Consider the following 19,125-nt stretch of genomic DNA (forward strand, 5'->3'; position numbering starts at 1 on the left):
GCACTGAATAATACACTGAGTTAACATGATGGCAGTACATATATACATTAGTTGTCATAGTAATTGACGCTTTTTCATTAAGGGTTCGTGACTTCGAGCGAAGTTGTCGCGAATGCCTGGGAGTGACTAGTTGACTCGTGGTAGACTCAAGGAAAATGATCCGTTGGGTGAGGTGGTATTAAATCCAAAACCATTTTCGTAATCGTTCAAATCTGCAGCGGGAGAGCCAAAAAGCCCATCTACTGCCGGGTCGGTATCTTGGGAAGTCGAAGTATTGGGGGGCTTTGCGCTGCCAGTCCCTTTCTGATCTGCTGGTTGTACAAGCTCATCAGGCAACAGGTATGCCTCCGTAATTGGCTTTTTCTTGTAATTTGCATTAATCTTCCCAGTTGGGGGTAATCTGGCTCTGGTAGCCCCTTTACTCTTCGGTAGTTCATCGTCCTCTAGTATAGGAAAGGTAGGACTATCGTAGTTCTCAGGTACCTGATCTGCATTTTTGCTTTTAGCCAATTTCAGATGGTATAAATTACAGCGATCATATGCCTTCGTGAGAAGAGGAGTAACAAGACCTAAGTAGGAGCGTGAGTCAAGCGATTCCTTTGTTATTTTATGATAAACCACACTATCAAATTCCTCAGCTTGTATTTTCTTATCCTTCTCCTTCGTTTGGGCGCCCTTACTTCTGAATTGAAACGTCAAGAGCTGAAGAGGAACGGCATTGCTTAAGACACCAAACTCCTTCTCTAGACCTAATTCCTTGAACCCGAAAAAATCATCACCTGTAAGTTCCGTCGAGAAATCACCGGTTAGGAAACTTTGGCTTTCATCCTCAAAATTACGTTCAGATAGATCCTGCAGAGTAGGTCTGAGCAAATCCTTGAGAAAGTTATTCAACTTGTGTTTAATGTCGCTTAGCTTCCGGGTCTTCTTAGTAAACTCAGTCTCGATATATGTATACAAATCATCTGGCCTGTTAATCCCATTTTCTAATAGCGACATACACAAAATCTGATCGGCCTTTCTTTTGTTAAGGGAATTTGTTTCATAATGGATCTTAACTGATTTGATCAAGTTGGATATGTAATCGCCTGCGATCTCAGTCAACGCGTTGATTGCAGTGGGTTCGGTGCTTTCAAATCCGTGTGACATCGCAATCTTCGACACATTCTTATGCATAATCCTCCAGGCGAGTTGTTTGTCGTTTCTAAAGTTGCGTGTCTCCAACTGCGAAACAGGGTCCAAATCAAGATCATCATTAATTGCTGCCATCTTTAGTCGCTGCGGAAAAGGTGTTGATTTGGATTGAGACTGGTTTTGGAGCATTCTTATTAAAGATATTTTATGGCAAATTCCTCTTATCTCATATATGAGTTGTATATTCCTGTTCATCTTAGGTGTGAGACCAACATCTTTGTTTTGGAGAAATATACTCTTCTTTCGGTCCGAATGGTCGAGGATTTTCTTAACCATTGCTTCCTCTTCTTTATCAAGCATTTCGCTACTAACACCCTTATGAATAATATCAGGATAAGTGTTTATCACATTATATTCAGTTAAGAAAAGAGAGTTGTCAAAATCAACTTCTTCAGCATCTTTCTCCAAGTTATTCCCAATCGCTTGCTGCGACTCGTGTGATTCCAACGAATCCTGATGGTTCTCCTGTTTTATAACTGCACCAAACCCATTCTTCATCATAGATTCTTGCTCTGCTTGTTTTCTTTCCTGCTCAGCCCTCTGTTGTTCCTTATATTCCCTCAACGCATGCTGAAATTCTTTCATTTTAGACGGGTTCCTCAACATCGCAGTTGCGTCACCATTAAGCCTTCCGTGTTTAAATAAATCGGATCTTCTGATGCATATTTCCGCTCTCACCTTCGCCGTTAAGTTTTTCCATGTAGATAGCTCAAAGTCATCATCCCCGTCATCTTTTTCAGTGTATAGATTCTGTGATACTTCTCCTTCTTCCTCTTCCTCTTCTTCCTCTTCTTCCTCGTCTATATGATCTTCGCCTGTCAGTTCATTGTCTATTCCATAATTGGGTTCAACTTTCGGCTTGGGCTCCTTTTGCTGGCTATGATCTTCCTGGATACGTTTCTGTCCATCTGCCAATCCCGTTTTCTCATCAGTAGCTTGCGAACCGGGCACAGTATGGATTTGTTTTGAGCTAATTGCATTACTACCGTCACGATCTTCAAGAGGTCCTTTGCCAGCATGACTTTCCGAAGATTTCGAGCGTTTACCTGCAGGCGCACTCTTACCCCGTTTATCTGCAGGAATGTAGTCCTCATCGTCTTCATCTTCCTGTATCGTCTGTATGCCTCTCCTCACGATGCCGCCCTTACGGCCTGTCCCTACCACCTCTTCATCATCCTCCTCCTCATATCTACCCTCTTTTTCCAGTTCTTTCTCCACCTCATACCTATCTCTAACCACAATATCAGGGATAAACGGTATTAATTGCTGTGACTTTTTTTGCATAGCAATCGCATGGGCTCTAAGGAAATGCTTGGGGTCGGAATTATAAGTTAAACAATTCTTCCATATCAGCATAATGTCATCAGTAAACTGTTGCTTAGATCGATACTGAAATGTTTTTAGCTTTTTCAGTACTGTATTTAGGTCCATTGGCTTCTTGATGATCTGATAGTAGTTCGGTGCATCTCTTTTGGATACTTTGTTTAGGAAGGCAGTAGAGTGTTCTGTATAATTTCTAAGTTCTAGAACAACCTTCTCACATGCATCATAAAGTTCTTCTTGCCCGATTTTGTCATCAGAAGCCCATTTGGATCTATTCTTCCTCACATCCATGATCAAATGTTTTAACTCATAATCGGATATTGTGAGCTTCGACTTATTCTCCTGTATTTTGGCCAGAAGATGTTTCAAAGACAAATTAGTTACGCCGAGATTTACTGGAAGACTGGAAATGGAGTTACGAGACTTCTTAACATCTGGCTCACTGTCTTCAATTATTGAATCGATGCCAGCCTCCTCGTTAGCCTTATCGCTATACTTTCTTTTCTTGTCGTATTCTAATAGCTTGTCATTCTCCTCCAACTTCAATCTCTTCAGAAGTGTTTCCTTATCGTTTTCAAAGTTATGGTAGATTTTGTTGAAGTTTTCAACGATATCCTGAGTCTTATTTACTCGCAGCTTCGGAAGCGTGTCCTTAGAAATTTGTAGGTGAACCACTAGCTTCCCCTGACTGTCAGTCTGTAGTTCAATGTTTGTATTACGTTCTGAGGTATCTCTAGTAACACTGGATGCGGCGGGCTCACTGTTATCGTCTTCGTCGAAGTCATAATCATCGTCCTCTTCGCGCACATTCAAATCGCCAGCCACGGCACCAGCGGAATTGGCCAAAGGGTGCGCATTGTCATCCTCCTTGTCCTCGCCCTCCCCCAGAATAACATACTCCAGTGGATCATGATCATGGTCGGTCGGATACAAAGCATCGATCGCAAACTGCCATAGAACATAGCGAATCTTCAAGGAGAGGTTGCCGATGAACTCGGCACCATCTGTGTTCTGCTTCAATTCCTCAAGATCTAGCTCTGAAAAATCTGTCACATTGCTTTCCGTGCTGTAATCCGCACCTTCGTCGCTACTCGATCCGTTTACCGTAGCTTCCGTCGCTGGAGATGGCGCTATGGCTGGCGCGACATCGCCTTCATCGCCTTCTGCCGCAGCATTCTCTGGAGAGCCATGCTCCTCCGTCTTTTCAACATTGAGCACAACATTACCTCTTATGAGCTGTTCCCAAACCATACGCTTCGATGCTGCATCTGGTATGTCCAAAATGTGATTTAATACTATCAGTTGTGGCGGTGAGAGATACTGGCCAAATATATCGCGACTATGAAGTGACTCTGCGAGCTTTAACAGGCGCCAAGTGCTAGACCTTTGATAGTTTACAATCGGCACCTCGTGCATCTTCCTTTACTGTCAAAACAGGCAGCTCCTTTCTCGTTGCTCTGCTCCTGCGTAGTGTCCCATCGTAAACAGCGTCTGTTCAACTATTTCGCAGCCTCAAGAAGCACTTGTGGGCTGTCCCCACGTGATCGATATCGTGTAGAGTACCTTTTTTTTCCTCTTTTTAGACATCAATAGCTCGCGTGGCGTAATGGCAACGCGTCTGACTTCTAATCAGAAGATTGTGGGTTCGACCCCCACCGTGAGTGCTTTTTTTGTTCTGGAATAGAACATCTCAGATCATATGATCTTCAACCTACTTCTTTTTGTACGCTTGCATGCACATTCAATTCCGGCCCCAGATATAATCCACAGCGTTGCAATAGCAAAGTGCTGTCAGCAGGTGGCGCGCCAGATAGATGTATCTTGCACGAAACTTTGGCTCAGAGTCCACTTAATTACATTCTATGATAGATATGACACTCGAATACACAAAGGAATTAAATGAAACAAAAAGACATGCTACAAAAAAGGTATATTACAGCCCGGATGATCCATTAGACTAGTATATATAACCTGATACGTCTTCTCCTGTTTCTGATGTTTTTTATTTTGGTCGAACTTGGCCGCGTGCCCTTTCAAACAGCATACTTCTTGGTCCATTCCTTGGCGGTAGCCTCGTACTTGGCCCTATCCGTCTTGTAGATGTGAGCAATTTCCGGAACCAACGGGTCGTCCGGGTTGGCGTCCGTCAACAAAGAGCAGATGGATAGCAATACCTTGGAGATCGTCAAAGCTGGCGACCATTGGTCCTTCAAGATGTCTAGGCAGATGTTGCCATTGGCGTTGATGTTAGGGTGATATATTTTGGTCGTGAACGAAATCTTAGGGGGCTTGAACGGGTAGTCCGTGGGAAAGTGGATCGAGAGAAAGAACACCCCTCCCGCGTACGGCGAGTCTGGCGGACCCATGATCGACGCCTGCCAGTGGTACAAGTCATCGCCCACTGGCCCTGCAGAGCACGACGTTGGTGGGTCTCTGCCCAAATCGTTGAGCTCCTTGGTGATACGCTTCAATGACATGGTGCGGGAACTGGCTTGGCGCGACTAGAAGAAAGTGGGATGCAGTAAGGATGCCTGAAATACGCTATCCTGCGTGTCGGTTTGTGTGCAAACGATGCTCACAAACACTGGTGTAGTGTTTATCGAACTAAAGCTGTCTCTTCAAAGACGTGCTCAAACAAATTGTAGGTGGCAAAAGCGTAAGAAGGCTACACCGCTGCCTAATCTTTTTCTGTTTGTTTTCCGAATTGCTTTTCTCGAACTAGATGGAAGGTCCATGTGCGGGTAAGCTCGAGTGGCCGGGTAATGGAGCTACTCTACATGAGACACAAAAAGCAATTATCGAAAATTTTCACCGGTAAGCCTGCCGCGGGCTCGACGCCAGCCTTAAGAGATGAGTTCAGTCAGGCAGCTGCAGTAGTGAGAGAGAGTAAGCCGTATGTTAGATCTCTCGGGGCTGAAAGCCAAAGTGAACGCGAAGCTTGCGGACGCGCAGGCGAAAAAGGCTGTGCCGCGCGCCAGCAAAGGTGAAACCAGCGAACAACGCGCGATGATGCGCCGCGAAGCACTGGCGCTGGGCGCGTCAGAAGACGACGTGGCGCTTGTGGAAGGGCTGAGCGACGCAGACGAGCTCAGCGAACAGGCATTCAGCGGCGACGAAGGAGACGGCGATGCCGGGCTGCAGAACGACGTTCAGCGGCTGCTGGCGAACATGGGGCTGCCGGCGGCAGCAGCGGCAGCGGCAGCAGCAGAGAGCAGCGAGCCGGAGGATTCGCTGGAGGAGCAAGCCGAGGAGCAAGCAGAGGAGCAAGCCGAGGAGCAAGCCGAGGAGCAAGCCGAAGAGCAAGCCGAGGAGGACAGCGATGCCGCCGAGTCCGCCGGAGAGGCGGGCGAGTCCGATGCGGGGTTCGATGCCGAGTCCGCCGGGGAGGAACCTGCGCGCGGCATGGTCGATGACCTGCGCTCGGTTCGCAGCGGCAACCTTCTGGTGCCTGCGGACATGCCCTGGCACGAGGTGCCGCTAGACGCGGAGGCTTCTCGCGAGCAAGAGCCGCTCTCCACCGAAAAGGTGGAGCTGCTGTACAAGCGGGGGAAGGAAGCGTTGGAAGCGGACAACGCACAGTACTACGAAGAATTTACCAAGAACTCGTCGCAGCGCAAGTTTATGTCTCAGATTCTTGCAGACGGTACGCTGAACGATAAGATCTCGTCGCTGACGCTGCTTGTCCAGGAATCGCCCTTGCATAATGTGAAGTCGCTGGATATGTTGCTAGGCTTCTGCAGCAAGAAGTCGAGGAACGCCGCGCTTCAGACCCTGATTGCTCTGCAGGACATGTTCGTCAACGGGCTGCTGCCCGACCGCAAGCTGCGCTACTTCAAGAACCAGAACCTCTCGCTGCTGCTCAACAAGCGCACGCTTGCCGTGTTTTACTTCGAAGACTATCTGAAGAAGACGTACTTCAAGATGCTGGAGATTCTGGAGAAACTCTCGCACGACCCGATCGTGCACGTGCGCACGCAGGTCCTCACATGCGTGTTCCAGCTGCTGACCATGAAGCCGGAGCAGGAGTTCAACCTGCTGCGTCTGGGCTGCAATAAGCTGGGCGACATCGACAACAAGGTCGCGTCCAAGGCATCGTACCAGCTGCTCAAGCTGCAGCAGGCGCACCCTAACATGAAGGCCGTCGTCGTGGACGCGGTCGTCGACATGGCGGTCAAGCCGAAGGCCGACTACCACACGACATACTACGCCGCGCTCACGCTCAACCAGACCATCCTCCGCAAGTCCGAGACGCAGCTCGCCAACCAGCTGGTCAAGACGTACCTGACCCTGTTCGAGAAGTTCCTCTCGACTACCGACGGCGACAACGAGGAGCGCGGCGACCACTCCGCGCAGACGCACAAGTCCTACGAGGCGCGCCGCAAGAAGAACTTCAAGAAGGGCAAGCGCGGCGGCCGCTCCGTCACGCAGGACAAGTCCGATAAGGACGTGCTCGACGAGAAGAACGCCAAGCTCTTCAGCGCCATCCTCACCGGCCTGAACCGCGCGTTCCCCTTCGCCGACATGCCCGCCGCCGTCTACACCGACCACCTCGAGACCCTGTTCCGCATCACGCACTCGTGCAACTTCAACACCTCCGTGCAGGCGCTCGTGCTCGTCCACCAGCTCGTCACGCGCACCGGCCTGCCGCCGGACCGCTACTACCGCACGCTCTACGAGTCGCTGCTCGACCCCCGCCTGGTCCACTCCTCCAAGCAGGGCCTCTACCTCAACCTGCTCTACAAGTCGCTGCGCGCGGACCCTCTCGACGCCCGCGTCGACGCCTTCGTCAAGCGTATCCTGCAGGTCGCCCTCGGCTGGCTCAACGCCGGCGCCGCCGCCGGCATGCTCTATCTCCTGCAGCAGCTCTGCCGCCACGCGCCCCGCGTCCGCAACCTGCTGCTCAACGCGCCCCGCGACCACGAGTACGCCGGCACCGCCGCCCCGCCCCGCTACGACCCGCGCAAGCGCGACCCCGCCCACGCCAATGCCGACGCCGCGTCCCTGTGGGAGCTGCTGCTCTTCCACGCCCACTTCCACCCCGCCGTCGCCGCCCACGCCGCCGCGCTCGCCGACGACCGCGACATCGCCAAGCCCGACCTCGGCCTCCACACTCTCGCCCACTTCCTGGACCGCTTTGTCTACCGCCACGCCCGCGCCCGCCCCGCCGAACGCGGCGCCTCCATCATGCAGCCCCTGCCCGGCCCCCACGCCGGGCCCCTGCTCGTCCGCGCCCCTGCCGCGCCCGCCCTCCCGCCGAACGCCGCCGACTGGCTCGCCACCCGTGCCGCCGACGTCCGCCCCGACGAGCGCTTTTTCTACCACTATTTCGCGGGCCGCGCCGCGCCGCGCCGCGCCGCGCCCGCCCCCGACGCGCCGCTCGACGAGGACGACGTCTGGGCCGCCCTCGTCCGCTCCCGCCCCGACGTCGAGGCCGACTCCGACGACGGCCTCTCGCCCGCAGACTTCGCCGACGACTCCGACCTGGCCTCCGACGCAGAACTCTCCGACGCAGACCTCTCCGACGCCTCGGACCTCTCCGCCGCGGACCTCTCTGACGCCGCCGCGGACCTCGACTCCGCACCGCACATCGCGGACGCCGCCTCCGACGACTCCGCACTCGTCTCCGACGCCGCCTCTGGTCTTTCCGACTCCGGCTCTACGGACCGCAAACGTCCCCGTGCCGCTCGCGAAGGATATAAGAAGGGCGCCGCCAACGGTCGCCCCAAGCGGCAAAAACGGAGATCCCTGCGCGATTTACCAACGTTCGCGGCGGCAGAGGACTACGCCCAGTACCTTTCTGAGCCCGAGTAGCCGTGTACATAGTTCTGCACCCGAACACCCCAGGCGCCCCCCGCCGGGGTCTGGGTGCCGCCGACTCACCATTCCCGCCACATTCTCCGCGCTGCCCATATTCGTGTGGATCTCGAGGTCGAGGCCGAGTTGGCGGGCATGCGTAGGCCATTGTTTTTATAATACGGAAATCAGATCGCTGGTTGTGGTTGGAAGCAGGACAGCTGTAGCAGAGCAGTGAAGAGAGTATCCGGCTCCAGCGAACGGCAGCTGTTCGTCCACTCGCCACACACACTTGAGGCCATCACAGGCAGCAAGCACATAGACTATCTATAGCAGACGCAGCGTACGCGCACACAGGCCTCGGCAAGCTCGTGCGAATTTGATCCGGGCTGTGAGCAACGCAGCAAAAGAGCGGGATTTGGCGAAAGCGCAGCGATGAATGAGGAGGGCGCAGGAGCGCGGTTTGAGAACCTGTTCAATTCGCAGATGTACTACGGGGACGGGCGCGACGGGCGCGACGGGCGGGAGGGGGGCGGCGGGCGGCGGTGGCACCCGAGCCAGACGCGGGTGTTCGATGTGTTTCTGGGCGACAGCCCGCGCGTGCGGCAGCCCGACATCTTCGCGTACGAGGGCAAGGGCGGCAAGGAGGAGGAGGAGGAGGAGGGCGTGGCGCTGGTGAACACGGGGCAGGGGCTGGCGCGCGGCGGCGGCGCGCTGGCGCAGGAGACGCCGCCGGCGACGGCGGATGAGGAGCGGCTGGGCGAGCAGGTGGGCGGCCTGGGCTCGCGGTCGAACTCGCTGCCCACGCCGCTGTCGACGGCGAGCCAGGGCGACAAGTGGCCGCCGCAAGTGGAGAGCGCGTTTCTGTCGGCGCTGAAGGTGATTATGAAGAACGGCACGTCGAAGATCAAGCTGCGCGAGAAGAACTACGGGCGCAACGAGCTCATCTCGCTGTTCATCAAGCATCGCTGTGGCGAGGTGCGCACGAAGAAGCAGATCTCGTCGCACATCCAGGTGTGGAAAAAGTCAATTCTGAACAAGGTGTCCAATAGCATCGAGACCAACGAGTTCGAGAAGGAGCTGCTGAACCTCATCGAGCATGGCGCGGCGCAGACGAGCGAGAGCTGGCGCCTGTTTGAGGAGACGTTCAACGAGATCTTGGACGCTGAGGAGTCCACCACGGACGGCTCCCTGAGCAGCGAGCGCAGCACCCCGGGTGGCGCGCAGGGCCTGCTCGTGCACTCCCCGTGTCTGACAGGCATGGGCACACTTCCGCAGCAGCCCTCGATCCTGGGTCCGATGGAGTACAAGAAGGAGCCGACGACGCCGTTGGAATACGCGCAGGAGATATACAGTCACCTAAAGTCCTACAAGTGCGTGCCGGTGAACACGGAACGCCAGATATACTCCCCGACATTCCCGCCGGCGACTGCTACGCGGCCGCCCGTCGCGGCGAACGCGGCACCTACGGGGGACGAGTCCCATAAACGTATCATAGAGGCTGCGAAGGAGGTCGAATTCCAACAGAGGCGCCTCATTGAGGAGCTATTTCAGCAACAACCACATAATATGAAGCAGCGGGGGCCGATGAAGGCCCCCACCTCCTCCCCAGGTGGGTTTACTTCCTATCGTATGGACGACCAGATACAGACCCCGTATTCTGCCGGTTATCCCTCGAATAACAAGCCAATGCCTCGCTATTATGGGGTTTCTTCGCAACAGCGTTACGCATATCCTATGTTACAACAGATGAGTTTTTCTACTTGGGTTCCTCGTATGTCTCCAACGTCGCATGGGTATCCATCTCAGCAGCAATCGCCGTTGGCACCGCAAGTGGCATTGCATCAGCAGCACCTCCAGCAGAGGCCGCAGTCTTCTCACATGCTTTCCCAGCAGCAGCAGCAGCAGCAGCAGCAACAACAACAGCAACAGCAGCAGCAGCAGCAGCAGCAGCAACAGGAACAGCAGGAACAACAGCAGCATTCCCCTGCACAACACGCTCAGCAGTCACAGTCACGTCAACCTGTACAAAACTCTCAACAGCACTCGCTATCACAGTCGCCAGTACTCACGCAACAACAGGTCTCGTTGCAACAACACTCACAGCAGCGCCCACACCCTCAGCACCCACAGCAGCAACACCTGCAGCAGCTGCAGCAGCATTCGCGGCAAATCCATCTACAATCTTCCGAGCAGCAAACACGGTCATCACAGCAATCTCAACCACCACCACAACCGTCATCGCAACATCCACAGTCATCTCAAAAACGGCATCAACAGCCGCAACTTCAACATCATTTGCCGCTGCAACTTCAGCACCCACCTCAAACTCACCATCCACATCACCACTTACAGCAGCAACAAAACCACCTACAACAGCACCACCTACAGCAGCAGCAGCAGCAGCAGCAGCAGCAGCAGCAAGCACAGCAGCAGTCACAACTTCAGAATCCAGAAAAGCAGCATTTACACAAGCAGCCAGCTTCGCCACCACCACAACCCCAAGCACAACCTCAAGTACAGCAACAAGCCCAGCAGCAACAGCAGCAAGCACAACATCAATCATCGCAACCACCGCAACAGCAGGCACAACCCCAAGCACAAGCACAAGCACAACCACCTTCAACAGCACCGGCACCTCAACAACATCAACGCCAACCAAACCAGCCACAGGCACCACAACCTCACCCGAACTCACAAGAAATCACGCAGCAGCTTCCACATCGACAGGCCCATGCGCTGCAACAGACACAGCCAGCACAGGCAATCAGCCCTCATAACAAAGAATACAGTGGTGACGAGTCTGCCTGACATGAAGTGGGCATAATATATCCTGTTTAAAGAAGAAAATACTGAGCAAGAGAGCAGCTCATTTGATACCCTTGACACCGCTTGATAGGCGGCTTCAGTTTTTTTATCCCAATTACTCTCGTTACTGATTCCGCGATTGACGCTAATTAACTTTAACTTTTTATATACTTTACTTAGCCTTTACCTGTTGTCGACTTTCTTTAGTTCAGCATCTTGTATATTACTTGTTCACGTATAAATAGATAGCGATACCCCTTTGCGAGTATACAGTTGCCTTACTGTGATTATGTTCTTCCTGTTTTATTTGCTAGGTAAGTTTTGACCTTTTTTTGATGTTCACAAGCACCGTCGACGCTCAAGAAAACGATCGAAGTTCCTCCCTAACGTCTGCCGTTTACCAAGTATAACGTTGAACTGTACTATCCTCCTGTGCACTAAGTTAGCATGCTTCGCACCTTTACGGAGTGGAGTATTCTAAGGAGTAATACTCAGCTCGGGGCTTTCAGCTGCCCAGTACGAAGACATTACCATTTAATTTCTGGTAAAAGCATCGCGAAAACCATTAGAGACAATGCTCTGAGAGAGGTGAAAGAGATTAGGCAGCAAGTTCCAGATTTTAATCCAAAACTGAAGATCTTGCAGGTTGGCTCCCGCCCTGATTCATCTGCATATGTCCGGATGAAGTTGAAAGCATCCACCGAGTCTGGTGTAGAATGTGACGTTGAAAAGCTTCCAGAAGATATTACGCAACTCGAACTACTCAGAAAGATCGAGAAAATCAACTCTGACGCCGAAGTGCATGGGATTCTGATTCAGCTGCCACTGCCAAAGCATCTAGATGAAGTGACAGTTACCAATGCTGTGGACCATGAAAAGGACGTTGATGGGTTCCATCGCTATAATGTTGGTGAGCTCGCTAAACGTGGCGGGAAACCATACTTCCTGCCATGTACACCTAATGCGTGTATACAGCTTTTGAAAGAGTGCGGTGTTGAGATAAGAGGGAAACAGGCAGTCGTAATTGGCCGCTCTGACATCGTGGGGACCCCAGTTGCAACGATGCTCAAAAATCTTGATGCCACGGTGACTGTTGCGCACAGACATACGACAAATCTTCCACAAGTCCTCTCCACTGCGGATATTGTAGTTGCTGCGTGTGGCGTGCCTAACTACATAAAGGGCGAATGGTTAAAAGATGGCGCCGTGGTTATTGACGTTGGCATCAATTATGTTCAGGATTCCACCAAAAAATCAGGCCAAAGATTAGTCGGTGATGTGGACTTCGAATCGGCAAAGGAGAAGGCTTCTCACATCACGCCTGTACCTGGCGGCGTGGGTCCTATGACCGTGGCCATGCTGGTGCAAAATGTCTTGACTGCAGCAAAAAGATCGTTGCAGAAGGACGCAGAGGTGCCAGTGATCACACCACTGCCTGTGAATTTTGAGATGCCTGTGCCATCGGATATCGATATATCAAGGAAACAGAATCCGAAACATATTTCTCAGGTGGCAGCCGAGTTGGGTATTAGGGATCACGAGCTGGAGTTGTTTGGGCATTATAAAGCCAAGATTTCTCCAAAACTCCTCCAAAGATTGCATGCTAACCAAAATGCAAACTATGTCTTAGTTGCTGGGATTACACCGACCCCTCTAGGAGAGGGAAAGTCGACCACCACTATGGGGCTAGTCCAAGCGCTTTCCGCTCACCTAGGCAAACGGGCTATTGCAAACGTTCGTCAACCTTCAATGGGACCCACGTTTGGAGTCAAGGGAGGCGCGGCAGGCGGGGGTTACGCCCAGGTCATTCCAATGGATGAGTTCAACTTGCATTTGACAGGCGACATCCACGCCATTTCAGCCGCCAACAATCTGCTAGCCGCAGCCATAGATACAAGGATGTTTCACGAACACACGCAAAAGAACGATGCTACTTTTTATAACAGATTGGTGCCCAAGAAGGGCGGCTCGCGGAAGTTCACGAAATCAATGCTGAAGAGGCTCCAGAAGCTGGGAATTAACAAAACAGACCCAGACAGTTTGTCTCCAAAAGAAATCAAACGATTTGCACGCCTAAACATAGACACGGATACCATCACTATCAAACGGGTGGTTGATGTCAACGATAGACTTCTACGGCAGATTACGATCGGCCAAGCTCATACTGAGAAGGGTTTTACCAGAACCACCGGGTTTGATATCACTGTTGCATCTGAATTGATGGCCATTTTGGCACTTTCTAAGGACTTCGCTGATATGAGAGAACGTGTAGGTCGCATGGTTGTCGCTGCGAATCTAGACGGCGAGCCGATTACAGCAGAAGATGTAGGCTGTGCTGGAGCTGTTGCTGCCCTTCTGAAGGACGCTATCAAGCCAACACTAATGCAGTCTTTGGAAGGCACCCCTGTTTTAGTCCATGCAGGGCCGTTCGCCAACATCTCTATCGGAGCCTCCTCAGTAATTGCTGACAGAATTGCCCTGAAGTTGGTGGGCACTTCTCCACATTCTCCGGAAGGCACCGACGCCGGCTATGTGGTTACCGAGGCCGGATTCGACTTTACAATGGGCGGAGAACGATTCCTGAACATAAAGTGCCGCTCCTCAGGCTTGAAGCCAAATACTATCGTCATCGTGGCCACTGTCCGTGCCCTGAAGCTGCACGGCGGTGGCCCTGAGGTAAAGCCGGGCCAGCCACTTACTCCCCACTATACTGAGGAAAACCTCGAGCTAGTCACAAGAGGTGCGGCCAACCTGCAGAAGCAAATAAGAAATGCCAAGCTTTTCGGGGTCCCTGTCGTAGTCGCTGTGAACAGGTTTGAGTCAGACACTGACGCAGAAATTGAGATTATTCAGAAGGCGGCGAAGGAGGCTGGTGCACATGACGCCATCGCTGCAAATCACTGGGCCGAAGGCGGAAAAGGAGCAGTCACGCTGGCCGAAGCCGTCATCAACTCATGCAAACAACCCAGTTCTTTTAAGTTCCTTTATGACGTCGATCAACCTGTGACAGAAAAGCTCTCCACCATTGTTCGGAAAATGTATGGCGGTTCCGCGATAGATCTCTCTCCTACGGCGCAAAAGAAGATTGCCTTGTACACGGCCCAAGGTTTTGATAAACTACCTATCTGTATCGCGAAAACTCAGTACTCCCTGTCCCATGATGCCACTTTGAAGAACGTCCCCTCCGATTTTGTGTTCCCCATAAGGGATATCAGGGCTTCCATTGGAGCGGGCTACCTGTACGCGCTAGCGGCAGAGATTCAAACTATCCCCGGTCTCTCCACTAACGCAGGCTACATGAATGTTGAAGTCAGTGATGACGGCGAGATTGAAGGTCTTTTCTAGGTCTACGATTACGTATGCTTAGCCACCCCCGCTCATATACATAATTATGTTGAACAGGCATGCTCAGGCTGCGTTCCCTGTAGTGCACCCGTTAGTGCGCATGGGCCCCGAAGCCGTTGCTTTTAGAACCGGCATGCGACACATACCGGAGACATTACTTTAGCGTCGCAGTGACAGTTATGTCCCGAGACGCTGGCATGCAATCGATGTCGAGCCTAGTGAGTCAGAAACGGAGTCAGTGTCTTCAGACACACAAGCGAAATCAGGGTCAGCTTTGACTAAACCTAAAAACCATAGTGCATTACGTCCGACTGTATCTTCACATAAAGTTAGGGAGGAGAATCAAAGCAAGGTAGCATAACAAAGTATGGATTTGATGGTCATAAATAAGGACGACTGGGTATATGTACAGTCCGAGGGCGACCACAGCGGCGATCACACTTATTTTGAGAGCACAATCACCTCATCGCTTCGAGACACAAAGCGGCACGCGCTATTCCCGCCCATAGTCAGGGAGCAGTTCATCCAGGGGAAAGATATGTGCCTACCAATCTACCACGACGGGATAAAAGAGCAGGCAGCGCTCGAGTACGACGGCACAGGCGCGCTATGCGGCCTTTGACACGCTGTGGCACCACGCCGCCACACAGCACGCAATAAACGGGCAACGTATATTGCTGATATACCTCGATACTTATTATTAGAAAAAACCTGCGTTTGCAGGCTTTTATACTACATAAAGACAGGATGAAAAACGTAGATAGATCAGAGTACGCTATGGTTTCAGGTTGATAATTTATACAAAATGCGCGCCATTGGAGGAACCCTCCAGTGCTTAGGCATCTTCCTTTAGCAAAGCCTCTCTCTTTTCAGCGATTCTTTGAGCTCTTCTCTCTCTGGCAGCTCTGTTCTTCAATCTTCTGGCCTCAGCCTCCTCCTTCAAGGCCTTCTCACGCTGAGCATCAGCCTTGGCCTGGATAATGTGTTCGACCAAGGATCTCTTGTGCTTGAAGGTGTTACCCTTGGCAGCCTTGTACAAAGAGTGGTACAAGTGTCTGTCGATCTTGCCGGCGTCTCTGTACTTAGCCAACAATCTTCTCAAGACACGCAATCTTCTGATCCAGACGACCTGGGATGGCAGTCTAGCCTCCTTGGTACCCTTTCTCTTACCGTAACCGGTGTGACGGCCGTTTCTCTTGGACTCAGCCATGGCTCTGGTTCTGGATCTAGAGTGAACTCTGGTTGGCTTCTTGACAATGGTGCCGTTCTTGACCAACTTTCTGATGGCGTTTCTGGAGTTGGCCTGGGCAATCTCGGCGGTCTCAGAAGGATCCATCCAGATCTTTCTCTTGCCGACGCCAACAACAGAGGCAGCTAGTCTCTTCTGGGTTCTCAAGTTAGCCCTGTAACATCTGTTAGTTCCTACCCTTGTGCGCATCTTCACTGGTATACCTCCTGCACAGGCCACCATACGTGGGGCGCTCAGCCTGCCGGCCCGTCTCAATCATCGCGGCTCCTTCTCAACGATACTGGTCCCAATCGTCACCCAAGCATCTAGAATCAGCCCTCCTGAAACTTCCATATACCCTCAGTAGACCAGCGAACAGATATATCCCTCCAATACATACATTTTGCTTTGTGTCCTATCGTCTAGCAGTCAAGTATAGGATGTTCGTGGACGTTCTTAGTAAATGCGATTTTTTCTTAGGCGGGCTTCGCCCTCTGCCACCGGTTGGGGCATAGGCTCACGCCATGCGGGGGTGGGGGAGGGGAGTCCACCAGTGAGTGCCGCCGGCGCGCCGAGCCCCTCCCACCCTCGGGCTAGACGGGCGGCTGCCGGCCCGGGCAGGAGCCTGCCCACCTCAGTCGCTGCGATTCTGGAAAAAAAACAAATACAGAAAATGTACGGATGTATGTGTATGGGTGTGCAGTCACGGTCATCAAGGCGGTGAAAACTTTCAGGCCATCTCGCGGTCTCTCTAGATACTCAATACTCTAGACTACGCGAGCAGCTAGCTAACCTTATCTCTTCTGTTCTTTGGAAATTAGAACCATGGCTAAGTCTCTCCGCGCCAAGACGCATCTTAAGGCGAAATCAGTGAAACGCAAGGGCGTATTCCAGAAGACTACCGATGAGCGCGCTCAACGCCTCGCTGAGAAGTTGAAGTCGAACCTGCTCGAGCAGAAAGCGGGGGCCCAGCCGGATGGGAAGATGGAAATAGACGGGGATAGTACAGCAAGCACGGAGAAGGTCGCGAAGGTGAGCACCTCCGGCTGGAGGGACGCCAGGCACCTGAATTACAAAAGAGCCAAGAAGTTGAGAAAAACGAAGCACAAGGGCTCCTTTGTCAAGTTCTAGGACGCTTGACCCGACAACCGATGTTTCCTGTTTGTTGCTGTACTACAGCTGGTTAGAGCAAAAGGCGCCACGTGGGCCCGCAGGACGTTTACACTGTAAGTGATGTAGCTCTGTACATACTAGAGAAAGCTACAGACCTGCGCCAGCCCCGATGCCTGCTAGGATCTGTCTCCATTTGGAAAGGCACATTCGCATATCCCTTCGGGTGATGGTACTCCGTCGGAGTTCTAGAATATGCGCGTACGCGCAAAACGCTGTTCCGCATCTCGGCGCGGCGCTGGAGCAAATTTGCATGATCATCTTCTACGCAACCTGACGTGGCCGTTGGTCCGAGCCAACAGTAGTCTCACCCATTCCCGTGGTATTGTGGCACGTTTGAACTATTATCGTTGACAATCGGCATTGGGAAGGCGTTAGCACTGCCTTGTTGATTGTGATGGATCCCTGTTAGGCGATTCAGCCAGCATTGGAAATATCTTTGTGGTCTGGCGTGTTGGACCCAGCGTGTCGGCGGGACAAGTCCGGAAGGTGTGATCACCCCACATCGTCCAAAGACGTCATGATGGAGTAGCCTTGTTTCTTTTCACATTATAATAACTCAGTTCTACTAATAACAATAAACTTACATATACATGAAACGATTTAAATGTCGTAGTCATTCACCTTCGCATCTGCGCCGACGATTGTGTCGAGATCAGAGCTTAATGCCGGTCCCTAATTAGTAAATGTATTCTTTCTTGTCCTGCAAGCCGGCTCGCACAGCATGAATGAAGAAGATTCCCCGATACTGCCAGATCGGTTAGGCGATATATTCGCCGTGCTTCGAAGCACATTCGGTGAAGTTGGTGGTCCGCTGGCAGAGGAGGACACAGAGTTGAAGCGCTCCTTGGTGTCTGCCTTAAAGTTGTAGACACTGTCCCGTTTCGCCTTGGCCTTTGCACGCCGCTCACGGCGCAATCTGGACTGCATCATGTAGTAGGTCGCGCGACGGATGATGGTCTCTAGGACAGGCTTATCATATTCGGGATACTTAACCTTGACACGTTTATGAAGCTGGTCCAGAAGCTGATTACGGTAGTCCTTCGAGGTATCGCGCACCCATGTTTTATATCCCAGAGGATAGTGTAAGTCGTTCTCCAGAATGTCGAGCACGAAGCGCTCGCGCCGCAAGGCCTCCTCGGCTGAGCCTAGCTTTAGCACCTCTGCTAGGCCCTGCGCGGACAGCCTGGAGTCTGAAACCTTTTTGGCAGTAGATATTACAGTCGGCAAGCTCGTCGATCGGCGCGAGCAGCGGCGCTGACGAGGAACCCGTCCCTGTGATCCGCTTCCATAGCCCCCATCATCATCATCATCGTCGTCGTCGGCATCTGCTTCCGCATCTGCTTCCGCATATTCGTCCCCTTCCGAAACATACCGGTATGTCTGTCCGAAACTGCCTCCGCTGCTGCTGCGGCTGCTCACTGCGCTGCTCGCCGCGGTCTCCAGCGCCGGCGGCGCCTTCGGCTTCACAGTGTTCTCGGCAGCTGGCACCACGTGCAACGGATCCTCCAGTTTTAGCGCCGTGGGGAATGAAAGTGGAGACACCCGCTCTGTCTCGCTCGCCGGCGGCAGCGACGCCAGACCGGCGCACGCCGAGTACGACATCAGAGGGTCGACGTTCGGCGTCAAAAGCGCCGCCACGCTCGGCTCCATGGGCTGGGCCGGCCCGTTATCCAGCGACGACGTCCGCGTCATCATCACGCCGCGTGTCCCGGACGTCGAAAACAGATCCACATCGTAGAACGGCGCGCCGCCGAACGCAGACCCCTCCGTCGACATGCTCGAGTACGACAGCACCGAGGAGTTGCCCGGCGCGTCCATCGGCACGCCGCCCGTCCACGGCAGCCCGGCCGACGGGTACCCGAAGCCCACCTCTGTCTTCGCCGCGGAGTCTACCCGCCCACGTGACTCCTCGCCCTCCCCTGAGTCATCCAAAAACACCAAGTTGTTCTCAAACAAACTGTAGTCCTCGACACCGGAAAACAACATCGCCCTGTTCCAGTCACCGCAGTGTATTTATTATGTGCTCCCTTCAACTCGCCCGTTTGTACCTCGCCTGCTCGTCCGCGTCTTAATATATCCTGCGCTCCACTCGCGCTCCCGCTCAGCAGTATATATACCATAAGTACATATCTGGTAACTCGCTATTCCTTTGTTCGCCCTGCGGATAGGTAATGTTCCCCGCCAGGCAAATGTGATAAGCGGTGCGGCCTCGGCGTCTCCTGGGCGCTCCTGGATCTCTACATCTAACAAACTGTCACCTC

At 52.7% G+C, this 19,125-nt stretch overlaps 9 protein-coding genes and 1 non-coding gene across 10 annotated transcripts; 6 read left to right on the top strand and 4 right to left on the bottom strand.

Annotated features, from left to right (window-relative positions):
- Positions 1 to 126: 126 nt before the first annotated feature.
- SPT7 (SAGA histone acetyltransferase complex subunit SPT7) lies at positions 127 to 3,933 on the bottom strand (the record flags this gene model as incomplete). The annotated part of the gene is made up of 1 exon (NM_210384.1): positions 127 to 3,933. One exon carries the CDS (start codon positions 3,931 to 3,933, stop codon positions 127 to 129), a length of 3,807 nt encoding a protein of 1,268 aa, NP_985030.1.
- Positions 3,934 to 4,109: 176 nt separating this feature from the next.
- Positions 4,110 to 4,181, top strand: AGOS_t0118. Its single transcript has one exon. It is a non-coding gene; the product is annotated as a tRNA-Arg (tRNA).
- Positions 4,182 to 4,550: 369 nt separating this feature from the next.
- UBC4 (E2 ubiquitin-conjugating protein UBC4) lies at positions 4,551 to 4,994 on the bottom strand (the record flags this gene model as incomplete). The annotated part of the gene is made up of 1 exon (NM_210385.1): positions 4,551 to 4,994. One exon carries the CDS (start codon positions 4,992 to 4,994, stop codon positions 4,551 to 4,553), a length of 444 nt encoding a protein of 147 aa, NP_985031.1.
- A 418-nt stretch (positions 4,995 to 5,412) lies between these two features.
- Positions 5,413 to 8,328, top strand: MAK21 (RNA-binding ribosome biosynthesis protein MAK21; the record flags this gene model as incomplete). The annotated part of the gene is made up of 1 exon (NM_210386.2): positions 5,413 to 8,328. The coding sequence occupies one exon, from the start codon at positions 5,413 to 5,415 to the stop codon at positions 8,326 to 8,328; it is 2,916 nt and encodes a 971-aa protein (NP_985032.2).
- A 417-nt stretch (positions 8,329 to 8,745) lies between these two features.
- On the top strand, positions 8,746 to 11,121 carry TEC1 (Tec1p; the record flags this gene model as incomplete). The annotated part of the gene is made up of 1 exon (NM_210388.2): positions 8,746 to 11,121. The coding sequence occupies one exon, from the start codon at positions 8,746 to 8,748 to the stop codon at positions 11,119 to 11,121; it is 2,376 nt and encodes a 791-aa protein (NP_985034.2).
- Positions 11,122 to 11,565: 444 nt separating this feature from the next.
- On the top strand, positions 11,566 to 14,463 carry MIS1 (trifunctional formate-tetrahydrofolate ligase/methenyltetrahydrofolate cyclohydrolase/methylenetetrahydrofolate dehydrogenase MIS1; the record flags this gene model as incomplete). The annotated part of the gene is made up of 1 exon (NM_210389.1): positions 11,566 to 14,463. One exon carries the CDS (start codon positions 11,566 to 11,568, stop codon positions 14,461 to 14,463), a length of 2,898 nt encoding a protein of 965 aa, NP_985035.1.
- Positions 14,464 to 14,830: 367 nt separating this feature from the next.
- On the top strand, positions 14,831 to 15,085 carry AGOS_AER178WA (AER178W-Ap; the record flags this gene model as incomplete). The annotated part of the gene is made up of 1 exon (NM_001355329.1): positions 14,831 to 15,085. One exon carries the CDS (start codon positions 14,831 to 14,833, stop codon positions 15,083 to 15,085), a length of 255 nt encoding a protein of 84 aa, NP_001342271.1.
- Positions 15,086 to 15,298: 213 nt separating this feature from the next.
- AGOS_AER179C (60S ribosomal protein eL19) lies at positions 15,299 to 16,093 on the bottom strand (the record flags this gene model as incomplete). Its single annotated transcript, NM_210390.2, has 2 exons — positions 15,299 to 15,866; positions 16,092 to 16,093. Coding segments are annotated over 2 exons (570 nt in total).
- Positions 16,094 to 16,516: 423 nt separating this feature from the next.
- Positions 16,517 to 16,822, top strand: AGOS_AER180W (uncharacterized protein; the record flags this gene model as incomplete). The annotated part of the gene is made up of 1 exon (NM_210391.1): positions 16,517 to 16,822. The coding sequence occupies one exon, from the start codon at positions 16,517 to 16,519 to the stop codon at positions 16,820 to 16,822; it is 306 nt and encodes a 101-aa protein (NP_985037.1).
- Positions 16,823 to 17,536: 714 nt separating this feature from the next.
- On the bottom strand, positions 17,537 to 18,850 carry AGOS_AER181C (uncharacterized protein; the record flags this gene model as incomplete). The annotated part of the gene is made up of 1 exon (NM_210392.1): positions 17,537 to 18,850. The coding sequence occupies one exon, from the start codon at positions 18,848 to 18,850 to the stop codon at positions 17,537 to 17,539; it is 1,314 nt and encodes a 437-aa protein (NP_985038.1).
- Positions 18,851 to 19,125: the final 275 nt, after the last annotated feature.

This window comes from Eremothecium gossypii, chromosome V (assembly GCF_000091025.4).
Source record: "Eremothecium gossypii ATCC 10895 chromosome V, complete sequence".
Classification (NCBI taxonomy): domain Eukaryota; kingdom Fungi; phylum Ascomycota; class Saccharomycetes; order Saccharomycetales; family Saccharomycetaceae; genus Eremothecium; species Eremothecium gossypii.